Below are 18,385 nucleotides of genomic sequence, written 5' to 3' on the forward strand. Positions count from 1 at the left end.
CCTCAGTCTGAGCCTGAAGGCTGGGAGCTGGTTTACGCTTCCTGCTAGAGCCGGTAGGGGGGGCACCCGGCAAGGTTTGTGAGCCGCGCCTCCCCGACGCCCCCTCCTTCCTCGCCCAACCTCCCCATAGACGCCGCTTCAGCTAAAAGTGGCCATTGACCTTTCAAGCTTATGAGCAGTGATGCAATCGAATAGTATTTCAAAGAAAAATGGTTATCGAAATTTTGGATCCGGTTTTTCCATGAGTGTTGATGGTTTTTAAAAAGTAGGTCACATTTCAAGGAGGTCACATTTCGGGGGGCGGGCATGCAGGCAAGTTCCAGCGGTGGCCAGGTGGCCTCCAACCGGGTGGGAGGAGGTGAGGGTCCCGGGCAGGGAAGAAGTGACCGGATCTTTCCGAATTCCCAGTCCCTGGGCGCCAGGCCTGCGGGAATGCGCAGAGACCAGCGCTCTCCCGACTCAGGCACCGAGGCCCGCCGCTCAGCACTTCAGCGCGCCCCTCTGCAGGCGGCGCAGGTGAATGGGGCGGGCCTCCGGGCGGCGGGAGAGAGACGGTGCAGCGGAGAGGAGGACGAGGAGGGGAGGAGTCCGGCTGGGCCGGTGCGGGAGACAGCCAGCAGGACCGCCCGGGGGAGGGGACTGAGAGAGGCCAGCGCCGCTTAAGGAGGCGCCGCTCTCCACCCGCTGGCTGCCTCCTAGGACCTGGGCCGAGGGCACAGCCTCCGGCCTGCTCTCTGCGGCTCTCGGGCGTGGGCACGGGGGCGGAAAAGGGGCCTCCCCCACCCCAGTAATGTGCCTTAAGACAGGAGGGGCCGTTTCCGAAAACCTCTGGTCTCTCCTGTACCCGGCTCACAAAAAGGGCGGCCTGGAGGGTCGCCGAGAGGCGCAGAGGGGATGGGAAAGACAAACCCCCGGGGCGGGCCGAGGGACGAGGATGTCTGTTACTCGCTCGACGCCGGCTAGCACGGGTAGGGGGCAGGCTTCGGCCGCCGAAACCGGATGGTGGTGGCCGGTGGCTTCTCCGGCGTCTCCCAGCACTCCGGGCTGTGGGGTCAGAGGACAGCGGATTCCAGAGCAGTCGCATCGCCCTAACCCGCACCGGAGCGCTCCGAGCCCGCCTCCCCCGAAGCCTGCGCATTAGCGCCCGAGCCTCTTTAAAGCAGTAGCGGGGGCCGCGGTCACGTGAGGCGGATTCCTGGAAAGTTCCTGGAAAGCGGCCTCCCCAGCAGCCGGGCGGGGCGCAGGGCGAGCGCAGACGGGGGAGGGAGGAGGGGAGCGAGGGAGGCGCGTCGGGCTGGGTAGTCGCGCGCGCACGCCGCTCCAGGGACAGACGTTTAACTCTTGCCAAGTCTCGCTGCCGCCGCCGCCCCGCCGCCGCGGCTCGCGGGCCTTGGACTTCCCTTGAAGCATGAGCCTCCTCGCCCGCCGCCACCGGCGCTGCGCGGGCCGCGGACAGTGCGCGCCGGGGCCCCGGGCGCACAGCCTCAGGATCCCCTGCGCCCGCAGCCCGGGCGCCGGAGGAGCTCGGGCCGAGGCTGGCGGCAGGTACCGATCTGGGGAGCCCGAAGGCTCCGCCCGGAGGAGGGTCGTTGGGGAGGGCACCGGGGCGCGGCCGCGAGCGCCCGGCAGCCTGGCTTCCGCAGTTTGGAGCCGCCGGGGCGGGGGGGAGAGTCCGAGCCGCGGCTCTGTCCCGCGGCCGGGCGCTACTGCCTGCTTTTTCCGCTTTCTTCTCGGCGTCGGGGAGTCTCCGGAGTGGCTGTTTTTCCCCCCTAAACTGCCATCCAAATTAATAATCCTAATAACCTGATCTCCCGCTCCTCCCCACCCGCCTGCCTCCCGCCCTAGCGCCTTCCTCCTCCCTCTCTGCTTCCCACCTCCTTGGTCGCAGCCAGAGGGAAACCTAGCAGCTGCCCGGAGCGGGGGTTGTCCGAGCCCGGAGGGGTTGTCGGAGCCCCGGGGTTCTAGGCGATGATCCCCGGGGCTTTTGTTTGCCCTCTGCTCAGAGAACTCCGGCCGCCACCGCAGAGCGCAGGGCTCGTCGCATCCCCAGGCATTTCGTTCCAAATTAAAACTCAGTAGGGGAAACTCGGGTAGACTTGGGCCTCTCCCGGGCCCCTCCCGGCTCCCCCGCCCCATGTCCACTGGGGAGGCTGCCTGGTGTGGAGGCGGCGGCCGAGGCCGAGGTAAGGGCTCGGCGTTCGTCGTCTTGCACGTCCCGAGGCGCTCGCCGCCGCCTGCTCGGCCCTGGCTGCGTCTCCGAGCCCCCGCGAGGGCTGCGCGCTCCGGCCGATTCCTCGACAGCGCCCGCGGCGGCAACAGCAGCGGCAGCCGCCCGGCCCCGGCAGCGACCGCCGCGGCGCGGGACGGCGCCTCCCACCCCTCCCGGAGCGGGCACCGGGCGGCGGGGGGAGGGGAGCGAGGCAGCCTCCGGGTCGGGGATGGGGCTGCTGGCGCACCTCGGCGCCGCAGGCTGGCGGCTGTAGCCCCCGGAGCCCCGCGGCGCTACAGGGCGGGGAACCGGGTGTGTGCTGGGTGGTTCTCCCGGGCCCCCGGGGCTGTGCGGGGTGTGAGATAGCATCGCCCATTTGGGGATCTTTTCTTGAAAATTTTTTCTACTCTTAGTTGACTAGGGCCTATTTACCACCCTACCCGCAGGTGACTCTTTGCCCTTCTAGTCTGCGATTTCAGCAAGCAGCCCTGGGCGGGAAGACACCCTGTTCCCCACCCTCATCCTGTCCCCTCCCTCCCTCCCTCCCCCCGCAACCCCCCGCGCCAACTCTTGCGTCTTGGATCCATGCTCTCTCTTTATCCTCCTTTCTCTAGAGCTGGGCCAGGGCGGTAACTGGATGCTTGGGGTTAAATGGTGCGGGAGCATCGATGCGGAGGAGTCCCCGGGATTTTCCACGTCTGTGTCTTCCCACCCACGCCCCAGCCGTAGGGGTCCAGTTCGAACTGACTCAACCTACACTTTCTCTTTGCAGGCAAACTGTGGGTGACCGCGCCTGCGGGGGACTTTGCCATCCGTCGTTCAGGACCTGGGGAGGAAGAGCCAGCAGCTCCCCATCCCCTCCCCCACCATTCCGGATACCCCCCAGGGACGCGTTTTTGGGTTCCCACTGACTTCCAGGAAGGACGCGTGCCCCTCTTTGACTCCAGCTCGGGCGGCCACCTGTCTTTGCCGCGGTGACCTTTCTCCCATGACCCTGCGGTGCCTCGAGCCCTCCGGGAATGGCGCGGAAGGGACACGGAGCCAGTGGGGGACCGCAGGGTCGGCGGAGGAGCCGTCCCCGGAGGCGGCGCGTCTGGCGAAGGCCCTCCGGGAGCTCAGTCAAACAGGTAGGGAGCGGACCGGCCACGAGGCGTGCGGGAGGGGGCGCCTCCCCACAGACGCGGCTGGGGGCTGTGCTGGCGGGGAGCACAGCTGGGAAGTGGGGCCGAGGAGGGAAGCAAAGAATGGGATAGAAAGACGTCCTCTCGCTTCCCTTCCCCGCCTCAGGGCGGGGGACCGCGGAGAGGATGCCCGCGCGGCCCTGGATCCTTGGAGTGCAAAAGGAAAGTGGTTCTCGAGGGACTCAGGGGCCTGGGGGAGGGCAAAGCCGAGAAGGGCTCCTTGGAAACAACCTCTTAGGGCACTGGAGCGTTTTCTATTTTCCGCGGCTGCTCGAGAATCGGCGCTCGGGCTCGAACGCGAGTCGGAGAAAGTGCCCGGAGCCTCCCTTTCCGCGGGGTGCGCGGGCGGCTAGTGGGCGCTGCGCTGCTCGCAGCTTCAGCTGCATCCGGCTGCCGGGCGGAGCAGCCGCTGCAGCCCGGGATCTTGGCGGCCAAGTCCAGGGACCGCCAGATTGCCGCGCGGGCGGCCGCCGCAGCCGGGAGGCGCGCGGCCTGCAGGGGCGGCGCGCCCGGGAGGGTAGTGCTGGTTTCAAGCGCGGTCCTGCGCTTTGCGCAGCTCGCTGTCGTCTCTCCGCATCTGAAAGAAGAAAAGATTGGGGGAAAAAAAAATTCTGGCCGACCATGCAAGCTTTCAAAACCTGCCCCAAAAGCTTTCGTTTGGGGCAAAGTTGAAGTTTTGGTAGGACTAGGAAGAGGGGAAAGTCCCTCACTTGCGGTTCCGGCCTTTCCGTGCCGGCCACGGGCTTTCCTTCGGCGGGAGGAACCCGCAGGTTGCAGGTATCCCACCAGTTTGGGGGCCGCAGCGGGGAGAGGTGTGGGCACATTGTTCAAACTTCTTAAATGCAGAATGTCTTTAAGTAGTTTTTGGAAACGGGATGGGTCCAGGAGATGGTGCAGGCAGATCGAATCTGGGGACCGACGGTTGTCATGGGGTTTGGATTCCAGCAGAGTCCGAAAGAGTTTAGGGGAAGACTGCAACCTTGAAGTAGTAATTATCAACTGGGGTTTCCCTCCTTTCTCGGTGACTGATAAGGCAGTTGTAATCACAGCAGCAAACGGAAGCTATTGTTCTAGAACTTTTAAACAAGCAAATAGCCGTGCTTTGAACAGTGAGATGCGGCCATTAGCAGATTTGGGGAGAGTGGGGGTGAGGACCGAGCACCCAAAACGTTGCTTCTGTGTTTACCCTATTGGAATTACTAGAGTTGGGTTATCCAGTTTTTTAAGGGCATGGCTTTTATTTCTAACTTCTGATTAGTTGTTTCTAATTTGTTTTAAATCTTTGATTTCACTCAAATAGTGCTAGAAGCATCCCTGCGTTGTCAGCCCGTTTGTCATATTGCAAATATCCCTTTGTTTGGTTGGGAGGAAATCTTAAGAAGGTTTAAAGAAGAGCTACAGAAAGTTAGTTTGTAAAAAAGAAAACTGGCTCACAGTTTGTGTTCCTAAAATAAAACGGACCCACATTTTCATTAAATTTCTACCGAAAGAATTTTGGTAGCCTCTGGTAAACTTTGATTCACACACTTCTTAGAGCTAGAAAAATTGTTGCCAAGTACTTGCCCTATTTTAAGAATTCTTTATAATAACTATTTTATCCTCTTTTCTTTTTCTTTTTGAACAAAAACCCCAGGTTGGTACTGGGGAAGTATGACTGTTAATGAAGCCAAAGAGAAATTAAAAGAGGCACCAGAAGGAACTTTCTTGATTAGAGATAGTTCGCATTCAGACTACCTACTAACAATCTCTGTTAAAACGTCCGCTGGACCGACTAACCTGCGAATCGAATACCAAGATGGGAAGTTCAGATTGGACTCTATCATATGTGTCAAGTCCAAGCTTAAACAGTTTGACAGTGTGGTTCATCTGATCGACTACTACGTTCAGATGTGCAAGGATAAGCGAACGGGCCCAGAAGCCCCCCGGAACGGCACTGTTCACCTTTATCTGACCAAACCGCTCTACACGTCCGCGCCGCCTCTGCAGCATCTCTGCAGACTCACCATTAACAAATGCACCGGTACCATCTGGGGACTGCCTTTACCAACAAGACTAAAAGATTACTTGGAAGAATATAAATTCCAGGTATAAGCGTTTCTCTTTCTCTAAACATGCCTCATATAGAGTATCTCCGAATGCAGCTATTGTAAAAGAGAACCAAAACTTGAGCGACTGCTCTGGATACCTCCACGGAATCCTGAGAACAGCTGAAGTCAATCTAATTTAAACATGTGTGTCCAGGTAGCCAGGTATTTAAAGTTCCCCCGAATATTTTCACCCGAGTGAGGCTTCCCTTCCTAAGGCAGGCCAAGACCCGTTGATCCTTTTGAGTTAAACATAAAATGTCCCCAGGAGAGGCTGAAGGAACATTCGATCGGGATGCCTTGTCTTTCGGAAGTTCCTTTCTTTGAGGGCGAAGGTCCGAGTGCTGGTAATAGAGAAAGAACTGCCACCTAGGAGTCCTGAAGAAGTGAAGGACCCACACTGACACGGGCTTGACGTCAATGTCATATGCCTAGTGATCAGAGTCTGTTTTAGGACATTTTGTATTTTGCATTCTGATATACCTAGGAGTCTTGTTAAACAGATATGCTTCTGAGTATTTATCCTTCATTTTATGCAATTAACCAAATCAACCAAAAAAAAAAAGTGACCACGAAATCCTGTATTTGTCTTTTTACTACAGGTATGAACTCTCTCCTGCGAATGAGTACTGTAGTAATCCATTCTAAGGGAGCCTTATTTCAGAAATATTTCAAACTGGTGCAAATGGAAAAGACTTTGTCTTTTCCTTTAAGGCTAAAGACAAGAATGTCACGCTCTACAGGTGCCACTCAATCATGTTAATAAAACCGTGTAGATAGAGACCTTTTACCCTTTGAAGTAGTTCTGTCCCAACCTGTGGCCATTGATTTTTTGGAAATGGCTTTAGAAAGTTCCAGGTTGTCCTGGGATTGTCTAACCATGGACATCAGCAGTTGTCTCCCTTCTACCGTGTAGAATACTTTGACTTAATTTTCTTCCAGATATAGGGGGATACCTGCCTGTTTTTCAAGTGTTTATTTACTGCTGTTACTATTTGATTAGAATGTATTAAATAAAAAAAACTTGACTTTTACAAGTTGCTCTTATGACTTTGAATCGTAGAGAACACGCACTTTCATGGTAATAGAGGGTTGCCATAAAAACTTGTGTCAAATGAAAGAAGCCACATATTCAGTGAGAGGGAAAACATTACTTGCCCTTCTTAAAGTTTGGGGCTGCGTTTGCCCTTTGCGTTTTGGAAAGCATGGTTTAGAAACTGCAAGAATTGCCGTCTTTTACAAGTTGAATGGGCGTAACACAAATGCCCTTTATCTTTCCAGAAACATGGTTTAGAAACTACGAAAATTGTGACATATCCTAGTCTTTTAAAGGTTGAGTAGGCATAATACAAAATAAAAATTAAAAATCTGATGGCCATTTTCCTTTTGCCACACAGTCTCATGACTGTTGGAAATGTACCATCTTTTCCGGAGTCCAGACATTATTCATTTTGCCACCTTTTGAAAACAATTCCTGCATAGCTGCATATGATGGTGTGAAACTGGGGAGGGGAGTCTAGTATATCATGTGTGGCCCCAAGCAAACTAAAAAATTCAGTTAGAAATTATAGTAAAACCTGCTTATCGCATATCATGAAAATATTCATTTTCATGAAGCTCCAAAAAATGGTTTTGTGCCTGGAAGGAAAACATAACAATTTGTGTCCAAATGGCAGAGCCAAACACAAAAGATTGCCAGGTGTGCCTTGGGAAGAATTTGTAGCCTAAAATGTCAAGAAGAGCTATACTTTTAGGGTCTGGTCTGTGATGGGGAGATAAACTTTTCATCGGGATGTTCAGATTCTGTGCTTTTTTTACTCCTTTTCCCCACTGACAACAGTTGTCCAGTGTGGGATGTTTGACTTTTCTGGCAAAACTCCCACATGATCAGTGCTAAGGGACTTTGTGGAATTTCTTTAAGGTCTTTTGCATTTCTGTTCTCATTGTCTCAAACACTGATGCTTCTCAGTTGAGAGTTGGATGCACTAGTGGGGTATGAGTCCCCGTGGAATTGTGGAAAGTTCTGCATTATTACCAGCAAGTGACTAATTATGAGAAAACCAGAGGACAGCAAAGATATCTCCGGAGTGTGCTGTGGAACTATTGGCCTTACATTTCAATCTTTCATGTTCCAAGTAGATTGATAAGCATCAGGAGATAGTCTGTTTTGTTTTGTTTTGTTGGTTATTTGTTTTTTTTTACAATTACTAACATCGTTTATTTATCGAGTTTATTGTGTGCCAGGTTCTCGCTCAGCACTTTGCATGCATTATCTCATTTCATCTTCACGCCAACCAGATGAACAAGGTACAGTGGTTACAGGAGGCACGCTGATGATCTGTGAGTGAGGAGGCCTTCCAGGAATATCCCAGCCCTTTTTAATTCCTGGAGAGGAATTACAAAGAGCAAATTGCTGCTATTTCTGCATTGATCCAGATGAACAAGTCAGAGCAGGCCATAAAAGGAACCCTCAGCGTTTTTACTGCTGCCTGGACCAGAAAAGTCCAGGTGCCTTAATGAGTGTTGTGCTCTGTGGGAGTCTAGTCAGCCTGGTTGGCCCAGTGGTTTTTTTCCTGGTGTGGGGGTGAGTAGGAAGGGGGTTAGCTGTTTTCCTTGACGTCTGATAAATGATGCCAGTTACCAACTATTGGTACCCTCATTTTACAGACAATCCAACAAAAAAGTTAGGATGGACACTTGTCTAAATTATCCTCAACAGAGCGAGGAAAGAGATCCAGAGTTCTCTGCCCGTGCAGGGCAGTTTGGAGCATTAGTGAGGGTATGTATGACTGTTATTGTTGGAGAAGATAGTATACAGGGCTTATATAGCCCGCGTGGACTTAAAATATTTTGATCTGCGTTTCCATTCTGAGCAGAGTTGAAGCAGTGAAGTTTCTCATTCCATCACAGTGGGCACTGGGGACTGCTTTTTAGGGACTTGGGGGTTTTTTTAGGGCTTCAGACAGCAGAGCAAAGGCAGTTTGGCTTCTGAGCTGAGAGCTCTTTTTTGGCGTGTCAGTAAGAAAGTCTTGACTTCATAGTAATTATGTAATCCAAATAGGTAACAGAATGGGACAGTTGTTTGGGAGTGTTTATTTTCTTGGGAAGGATTTTCTCTGCTTTTAGAAAATTGTACCCTGGTAGGAGGATGGGCGACAGAGACGTCATCAAATAATCCATGGGATGGAATGTCCTGAGACCAGGCCTGCCGTGCCCTTCCTGGTTGTGGGTTTAGGCCCAGGGTAGCGGGGTTGAGTGGCCGGGGCTACATCTAACAGCTGGGCTGAGGCCTCCCTGGTCTCTGAGTAGTCCTTTCTAGCCTTTGCAGCAAAAAAGTGTTGTCATTCATTCTAGGCCTTTCGTTTACTAAGAGGCCTGTAACCTCTCCTAATTTTTACTTTCCTGGAATTTTAAAGCTGGAAACCACTTTGCAGATGACATATTTTAGTTCCATCATTCTACTGAAGAAGGTTTCAGACCCAGCGCGGTCAGGAGATTCGCGGGTACGTGCACCCACGGACACACACACAATTAACCCACTAAGTCAGCGGCAGAGTCCGTCTTTGAACATAGATCTTTTAATCTCAGGTTTCGTATCTGTAAAAGCTGTACGCTTCTACCCTTTGTTGAAATTGTCAGTACTCTTCTTTGCTACCCTGTAAGCCCTACGGTTCGTTTAACATCATGTTTTTCTTCCTCTGAAGTTTAGACAACTGGCCTTTGGAATACCATGTGGGATAATGCCAGTTCTTGGCTCCTTCCACCCCACCTGGAAGAAGCAGCCTCTGCTGGGTGTCGTGATGTCTTGATCCACAATAGAGTTTTGCGTTGGTTATAACTCCTCAACGTTTCTAATCTATTTGCAGTTTTAAAATCTAAAACCTGTCCTCCATGCTGTTTTATGATGTCATTTCTGCCTCTGCCAGCTGTGACTCACACACAGCCATCGATGCCGGGTGACTGCCCACCCTCGTGTCCTCGCCAGTGGAACCCATTCTTTCTTTTGACCGCTCACGGGCATAATGGCACAGTTAATTCCTGCCTTACTTTCTCCCTTTTGTATCGTAAAGTTGCCCTTTTAGCTCATCTGACACAGCCCTGCTGGCTATATTATTGTGCGGTGAAAGAGGGCAATTATATTCTCCTTGAGTTGGGTAATTGAGTGATTTAGAACACCTTAAGATTAAACGTCTCTTTGTCTCTCTGTTTGATTCATTTCAGGTTTTAAAACAAGTAGCCAGCCCCAGATGCCACACTTGTTACGTGCATGTTTTTATTTTTTGTATTTAAAGTATCAGAGGCACCTCCTTCCCTAGCTTGCACTTCATTTGAGCAGAATGGAAACGCCCTCCTTTCCTGCCCTTCTGCTTGTCCATGCGTAAGAATGATTCTTTGATAGTTTGTTTCACTCCTACGTGCGCATATTTTTCTTGTATTCTCATCTTCACATATTTTCGATTTTTCTAATTTTTCCTCTCTGTGGCTTGAGTTCAGGTTACTTCACTTTATTGCTAAAGTAAAGTACCAGCTGTTGCTACAGTAGCCTTTCAAAGCCCTGGCGTCCCAGAAGCCTAGATAGTAAGTAAGCTGGAATCATAGAGCAAAGCTGGGTCTCCCCAGCCCTTTGGGAGCTTTGTCAGCAAGAGAGGCTGGATCAGGCGAGTATTATCAGAGAGTGGGGTTCGCTTGAGTAAACAGTTACTGAGCCATAAAAATAAACCTGCTTTTATAGACAACTCTCTCTCTGAACTACATCCTTAGCTTACAGGAACTCTGACTTGCCCTAGCGATCAGGAGCACGTTTTGTGACTCGTGGTGCTGCCTCTCTTAGAAACAGAGGGAAGGGGAAGGCAAGCCCTAGTCCTGGTGAGAGGGAAGGAAGTACTTGCCCGCTCCCTTCCTCTTCTGTCTAAGCATAAACAACCCCCAGGGAGCCCCTTTCCTATGGCAGAAACAGTGAGACTTTTTTTCCTGGTTAAATCATCACAGAACTTCATAAAATTTTCCTGTATCTCCCCGCTTTCCCACGGTGTTAAGATAAAATTTATATTTTGTTAAAGTTTTCCTTTCTGTGAGTTTGGTATGCTTTTTCCTGTTTAGATTTTGGTCCAGAGAGCTGCTGTGATCTTTAACATTCAGAAAAATATTTTCCATGTTCTTTGTATGCAGAGAAGTTGTTTGATTTCCCATTTTAACATCCCCTCTGCTGTCCTGATGAACCTGACCCTTCTTAGGTTTCCAGCACAGCTTCTTTCTCCTCATTTCCATTTCCAGGTTGCGGCCATCAATTTTATATTTGGTCAGAAAGTGTGTTTGCATTTTGCACATTTGACAAGAGCATCTGCTTTCAATTATCCGCAGTAATAAGGGACAGAGAAATTGGGGACAACTGAAACCCATAAACACATCTCGCTAATCCTTTCAGCTTCCTCCCCATTCAATCTCCCTCAGTAGAACCACTGACAAAAAAAATCAGCTGCTTCTCTGGTCTCTCGTTTTATTTTCCCTGTCCATCAAGCAATAAGGATGTTAAGAAACGACAAAGTGACTAAAAAGATGGCAAGAATGAGAAAATGAAGGAGGATGGAGAATGAGTGGTGTGCTGAGGGCTCCTGAGAGCTGACTGTTAAATGCTGGGATTCCCTGAGCTAAATCATTGGTAGGTTTCAAGCAGCTGTGGTGGGAGTAGTTCCGCCACAGAAATTGGCAGGCGCTAGAAATTAAGGTTCCCCCACCCCAGATAGCTGGTTTAACAACACCCCTCTGATTTGGGTGTTACATCCTCCTCAATAATTGAGACCTCACTAGAGTAAGATCAGTTTTTTGTATCCTTCTTTGTACCAACCTCAGCATTTAGAGCAGAGTAGGAATGAACAATTTGAGGAAGGAATTTTTTTTTAAGTATACATGCCAATCCTCTATCAGGCTACACTGTCTTCTACTGGTAGATGGTCAGTCTCGTAATTCAGCGTCTTTTCCTGGTTACACAGTAGCATCTGTGGATGCCCTTTCAGAGTTTATTAGTAGGAAGAGAGGACATTCTCAAAGTCATGTAACTAGTGTTTATAATAACTCTTTTGGCTCTAAGAGATCGGGGTCTCCTCTTTGCTTCTAGCTTTATTCATTCATTTCATTATTTAATTTCCTTCCTCGGTTCCTCCCTCCCTCTCCCCTTTTTTCTGCCAACATTTATTGAGTGCCTACTGCATTATCCTCCAGGAACACAAAAGAGAAAAAAGTTCTTGCATTAAGGGAGCTCTTAGAGCCCATGGGAAGGGATGGAGAGGACAGGCACTAACATTTATTAGTTCTACGCCTTGCATGATCATTCCATTTAATCCTTGCAACAAACTGGTAAGGTATGTATTTCCCCTTTACTGAAAATGGAACTGAGGCTTGGAGCGACAAATACCCTTCCCAGTAAGTGGTGAAGTCCCGGTGCAAACCTGGGTTTTTCTTGGGCTCTGAAGCCGGTTCTGCATCTCAGGATACCATGCTGTATAGAAGCTTTACCTCTATGAACAATGTATTGTGCAACACCGTGAGAAAGGCAATAATAGGTACCTGTGGACAAGGTGCCATCAACCTGCCTTGAGGGGTTAGTGGAAGGTGCCTTGTGTCTTTAGACCCCTGGGTAAGGAAGGTCTTTCAGCCGAAAGGGTAAACGGGAGGGTAGAAGTGAGTTAGGGCAGATCTTGAAGGCCCCGCTGAAGAGCTTGGAATTCATCGGGAAGGCAGTGAATAATCTTTTTAAATGGGGGAGTAACTGAACCAGGTTTATGTTTTAGATCAACCCTCTGGAGGCCCTTTGGAAAACGGCTTGGAACAGCAAGGGTGGAGTTGAGGAGACTGGTTAGGTGTGAGCTGCTAGGTGTGAAGGGGTGGGACGGAGGCAGTGGTTTGGGAGAAAATTGGGGAAGGGGGCAGACATTGACTCCCCTTCTTTGTCTGCAGGCTCACGTTTACCCTGGAGTGTGGGGCTTTGGGTCCCACAGATACATCCTTCCCTGAAGGCCAGCTTCCACACCGGGCAAGTTGGGGTAACTGGCAGATTTCATTCTCAGGGAAGAAGGAAGTGGTGGTTGCAGTGGGAAGAACCTCGAACTAGGAACTGGAAAACTTGGGGTCCACTTCTGGTTGTTTGACCGTGGGCCAAACACTCAATCTGTTAGGGCCTCAGTGATCCCATCTATAACACGAGGAACTTAGTGCCTTCCCGCCTCCACTGAGAGATGCTAGATCAATCTCTCCCCCACTGCGGTAGGAGTGGCCAGAGGAGAAGCACGCTCCACATTTCAGTGGAGTCTGTTTCCACTTAAATGGTAGTATAGATTTTGCCTTTATGCCATAATATATTCTCATTTATTTTGAAAAAATAATAACTGCCTCTTAACACTGGACTTTTTCACAGCTCATGTCAGTTGCCTTCATTTTTATCCTGGTTAGAAGAATTTTGTGTTTTCTCCTAGCTGTGGATCTTTGAGCACTACCCTAAAATCAGAGAGTTTAGACTTGGGTTTTCAGATCTTGGTTGTGATGGAGAAACAGGAATCTGATGTCTGTCTGCCATTATCACAATAACCCCGTGGATGAATTTTCATTATCAAGGGACCTGAAGGGCTGACTTTACTCTGCTCCCTGGTCACTATGATAGATGTGCTCCCAGAAAATTGTGGGCCAAGAATATGCTATTGCAAGTCATTTTTCCCACTTACGGATTATTCTCATTTCTGGTTGATCCTCAATGGACAGAGAAGACTTTGAGCTTCAGTTTTTCTTTTCTCTGTCAAGCAATTCATGAAAGAGAGAAAGAGAGAGAGAAGAAAAGTAAAAAACCCTGCAAATCACCAAGGGAATTCTTGGATTCTTTGGTAAAATGAAAAGAATCTTGGAGCATGATGGATCCTGCCCCAATTTACCCATCTTGCATATGTGGATTTTCCTGGATCTGTTTAAAAGTGGGGCACGCCTCTGATCTTTTTTTTTTTTTTTTTGAGGAAGATTAGCCCTGAGCTAACTGTATCCAGTCCTCCCCTTTTCGCTGAGGAAGTCTGGCCCTGAGCTAACATCCGTGCCCATCTTCCTCTATTTTATGTGGGATGCCTACCACAGCATGGCATGCCAAGTGGTGCCATGTCCACACCCAGGATCAAAACTGGCGAACCCCGGGCTGATGAGAAGCAGATCATGCGCACTTAACCACTGCGCCACCTGGCCGGCCCCACATGCCTCTGATTTTGATAGCCTGGGAAGGTGGGAGTGTGCAGGCGTCATAGGCAGAGGTCCATTATTGGGCCTGGTAATGGCCAAGAGCTCCCACAAGGTCCAGTTCGAAGCTGCATTGGGTAGGCCATGGGATTCATTATGTTCAAGGCATGCTGGTGAGGCAGCCATCCTGTAACAAATCAACTCTTGAGCTTTCAGGAACTGGAAAAATCTAGAACATTTAGTAATGCCAGGCATTACATTTGACATTTTACAAATATGACCTCATTTAGTGCTCCCAACAAACCCTCGAAGTAAGTTCTGTTTTTATTTCCACTTTAGAGATAAGGAGAGTGACAGAGAGATTTAGTGGTCTAAGAGGGAGAGCTGCGATTTTAAATCAGGCCAGTCTGACTCCAAAATCCATGCTTTTATTCACTCTTCTATCGTTTTTCTCAATAAGCTTACAAATACTTTTCAGCTCTGATGCCTGCAGCCAGCATGTACCGCAATGATATGTGCTCAGCCTGGTACCTTTTTAGTCACATGTAGTTAATAGAGGGCTATGACCCTGTCTGCCCAATTTGTAATTATGTTATTATCGGGACTTTGATATGAAAAGTAATACAAGATCTCCCCAAACCCTGAGCATCCGGCTTAGAACGATCTTTGCCATCTGAATTTACACCTCTCCTCCCTTCCTCTAATCTCCTTTAGGGCTCTGTGCAGTGTAGACACAACCCACTGACTCTTCCCCATCTCCCCTTCCTTTCTCTGGAGGTAAGCTGCAGTCATGTGCCGCTTAACGACGTTTTGGTCAACGACTGATGGCGTATGTGACATATACGAGGTGGTCCCACAAGATTAGTACCATGTAGCCTAGGTGTGTAGTAGGCTATACCATTTTGCTCTGTAAAATGGTGCCACCCAACCACAAGGGGGCCGGGCAGTCCCGCCCTCCCCTGTGTCCGGGAGGAAGAGAAACACAAATACCTGGTCAGCAGCAGTAATTCCCTCCACGTAGACCCTGTCGCCTCCGTTTTCCCCCCTGGCTTGGCTAATTCAACCTCAGGTAAGCTTTACAGGACACACAGAGCCTCTGATTCCATTCCTCCTGCCTCTTTGTCTTCTAAAACATTTTCAAGTACTGCAAAATAATTTCTCTTTTTCCTTTGCGCGAGCCATTTGTGAGCCAAAAGGAAAGGGCGTAAGTCTTGAAGTGACATCATACATATTACAGAACTAGGGCTGCTAACCTTTTGCTTCTGACATAACCAGAAGTTCCATCTTCACAAATATCTCTCTGGGCTTCCCCACCCTGCTAAAATTAACCCTGTCTTTCCTCCAAGTCAATATTCAAAATCAATAATGTTCACATTCACTTCTACTCTTACTGATTTGCTTAATTGGCAATATTGCAATAGTGTTGAAGAGTAGTATTTTCTACCAATTTTCAATTAAACATGGAGCCATCCAAACACATTACAAATCAAATGGACTTTTGTGTGGTAAAATGGGCACCTTATCACCAATTGTAATTGGCTTCTGAGGGAAATTGTATTCTAAATTCCAGACAACCGATTTGCAAATCTTGTTTTAGAATGGAATCTGTTTCGACATTGGGGTTTTTTTCTATAGCACATTTATGGATAATCAGACTTTAGAATAAACGCTGTGTTTTAGTGGGCAATTATGCTCTACTGCATTCATGAGTTCTTTGAAAAAATTAGAATATGTAAATTGTACTTAAAACTTTATGAATACAATTTTTCCCTTCATTCTCCATTGCATTTTTTTCTACAGTAACCCAGATTAGAAAATGTAGCATTTGAAACTTTGATGACTCCATCTTCATATTTATCTCTCTCATTCATTCACTCAATCAATCAGGCAATAAATATTTACTGAGCATCTCCTTGTGCCAGGCATCAGTCAAGCTCCTGGAGAAAGTTGAAAGCGCAGTCTCCATCCTCAAGGAGATTCTGGGTGGTGGGGAGACACCTACCAGCAATGAGACTATAGTGAGATAATTACTATACATACATGAGGTATGTATAGAGACCAGTGGAGGCAGAGAAGAAACACCTGGTTCTGCTTGAAGGCGTCAGGGAAGGCATCAGAGGGGAGGCGGCTTTTGAACCGGCAATTAAGTGAATTGACATGACAAGCAGGTTGAGGGAGTTCCAAGCGAAGAGGGCATCATGGGAGGGTGAGAGAACAAAGCTCTACCATTGTGGGTGGAGTTTCAAAGGCAAAGAGAAAACCAAGGGTGGGTAGGGGGATAAAGCAGAGCTAGGGAGCAGAGAACAGAGCCCCCAGGGCTTTGCCTGCCTTCCAGAAAAGTCTGTCCTTTACCTGGGAAGTGAGGGAGCCATTGAAGACCTCTGAGCAGGAGAATGACAGCATCAGATTTGGTGGCAGTGTGAAGGCTGGTCTGGAGGGGCCACCCTACCTCAGGGCTTCTTAACCCAGTCCCTGGACTTGCGAGAGATCCATGGATAGAATGCTTGAGTATTGTGAACTTGGATAGGAAAAAAATTACATTGTTGTTGTCACTAACCTCTCACCGAAATCTAGCCATTTCCTTCAAATAGGAATCCAGGCAACAGATCACAGTAGAATTAGCAGATGTAAGCTTATCACCAATAGAAATCAGGTACTTTGATATCTAACAGTTGTTGCAGATATCTCAAAATACAGTAGTCCCCCCTTATCTGCAATTTTGCTTTTGGTGGTGTCAGTTACCCACGGTCAACCACAGTCTGAAAATATTAAATGGAAATTTCCAGAAATAAACAATTCATAAGTTTTAAATTGCACTCCGTTCTGAGTAGTGTGATGAAATCTCGCAGGATGCCGCTCCATCCAGCCCTGCACATGAATCATCCCTTTGTCCACACCGTATACCTACCCACACATTAGCCACTTAGTAGCCCTCTCAGGTATCAGATCCACTGTTGCAGTATTGCAGTGCTTGTGTTCAAGTAACACTTATTTTAATGCATAACAGCCCCAAAGCATGAGAGCAGTGATACTGGCAGTTCAGATACGCCGAAGAGAAGCTGTAAAGTGCTTCCTTTAAGTGAAAAGACAAAAGTTCTCAACTTAATAAGGCAAGAAAAAAAAATTGTATGCTAAAGTTGCTAAGATCTACGGTAAGAACAAATCTATCCATGAAATTGTGAAGAAGGAAAAAGAAATTCATGCTAGTTTTCTGTCGCACCTCAAATATGTACGTACAGGAAAAAACATAGTATATACAGGGTTTGGTACTATCCAGAGTTTCAGGCATCCACAGGGGTCTGGAACGCATCCCCTGTGGATAAGGCGGGACAACTATGTCCTTTACGCTCTTCACTAAATCAAAATTACCTTAGTCATTAGACCCACAGCTACCTCTTGTTATTGAGTGAATTAATAAAGAAGCACATATATTATGTCACAACGTACAAAATAATTTGATATGTGCATTTTGATAGAATTCATCTTTTGTAATCTGTATCTTTAATTTGATGATTTAAACACATTATTCTGAGAAGGAATCCGTAGTCTTTGGTGGACTGCCAAAGGGATCAAAAAAGGTCAGAACTCAGGTACCAGACGAAGGTGATAGTGAGGTCATTGCAGCCTGAAGCAGTGGGGAAGAGGAGGGGGAGGAGAAAGAATGTACGGGAGATTCTGGAGACAGAGTCAACTTGGTGACAGATCTGGGACAGAAAGGAGCGGGAGGGATCTGCATGCACCTTACTCCCCCATCAGGTTTCTGGCCAGAACAGAATTCTTCCTATTGCTTGTCACATCAGTCCCTTCCTTCCCGTTGCTATTGTTATTTAACTCTTAAACTTTATCCAAGTCAAACATGCAGCGTGGTTTTAAAAAATCAAGTAGTATGGAAAGACATAATGTAAAATAACCATGCCTTGCTGCTCTCCTTTCCACCTGCCAATCCTACACTTTTTGGAACTCTTAGAGTGTTACCTTCTCGAGCTAGACTGCAAATCCTGTGCAGGAAGCGCCTTGTAATCCCCACTATGTTTTTCATTTTAGGTGATGAATAATTGACTGATAGATTCTAAAGGCACTTTCTCTTTCAAGGTCTCTATATTCATCAGTTATGCCATACTCTAATTACAGAAGTTATACCAACTGTGACATTCTAGGAAATTGTTCTTTTACCTAAATTCCCATGTTTTCTGTCATTTGTCTTCACATAAATTACACAGAATGTGCAAATAAAAATTCCATTTACTTGGGCTTTCTGGTTGTTTTTGTGAAAGTGAGTTCAGAGTGATGGTGGGTTGAATAATCTTATGTAATCTTAAACCAGAAACTGAGAAGGTGGATTTGAAATGTCTATCCATTACCTTTTCTTGGGGATGGTGGGGCGGGGATGGGGGTGGGGTGGGGGGGTAGGGGATTGTTACAGTGTCTTGGTAGCCGTGGTTAATTTCAGTGCTGTTGCCCGGGTTGTAGACTGCAGATGGAGTTGCCCCTGAGCATTTGGGTTGGCTGGCTGAAATTCCTTGCCATGCTTCTTGTGAGGTCCAGGAATGTATAGTTTTGTGGTCTGATGCATTTTGATGGTTGCCGGATAAAATCGATGTCTGGCATTTTTTCTAGGAAAAACACATTTAGACATTTCCAAGTTGATTTGTAGGAATTTCTCGTTATTAGAATTTTGTGACAGAACTTTTTCTCAAGTGGCA

At 48.4% G+C, this 18,385-nt stretch overlaps 1 protein-coding gene across 6 annotated transcripts; it reads left to right on the top strand.

The window, feature by feature from the left end:
- Window positions 1-606: 606 nt before the first annotated feature.
- On the top strand, window positions 607-6,508 carry SOCS2 (suppressor of cytokine signaling 2). Of its 6 annotated transcripts, none has more exons than XM_070254485.1 (3): window positions 607-968; window positions 2,982-3,336; window positions 5,024-6,508. In XM_070254485.1, exons 2-3 carry the CDS (start codon window positions 3,198-3,200, stop codon window positions 5,479-5,481), a joined length of 597 nt encoding a protein of 198 aa, XP_070110586.1. In that variant the 5' UTR covers window positions 607-968; window positions 2,982-3,197; the 3' UTR covers window positions 5,482-6,508. The 6 variants fall into 6 exon arrangements, with proteins under 6 accessions (XP_070110586.1, XP_023486935.1, XP_023486936.1 ...); XM_023631167.2 differs by having other exon boundaries at window positions 636-1,545; XM_023631168.2 differs by lacking the exon at window positions 607-968 and adding an exon at window positions 1,581-2,183.
- Window positions 6,509-18,385: the final 11,877 nt, after the last annotated feature.

Source organism: Equus caballus, chromosome 28 (genome assembly GCF_041296265.1).
Source record: "Equus caballus isolate H_3958 breed thoroughbred chromosome 28, TB-T2T, whole genome shotgun sequence".
Lineage (NCBI taxonomy): Eukaryota > Metazoa > Chordata > Mammalia > Perissodactyla > Equidae > Equus > Equus caballus.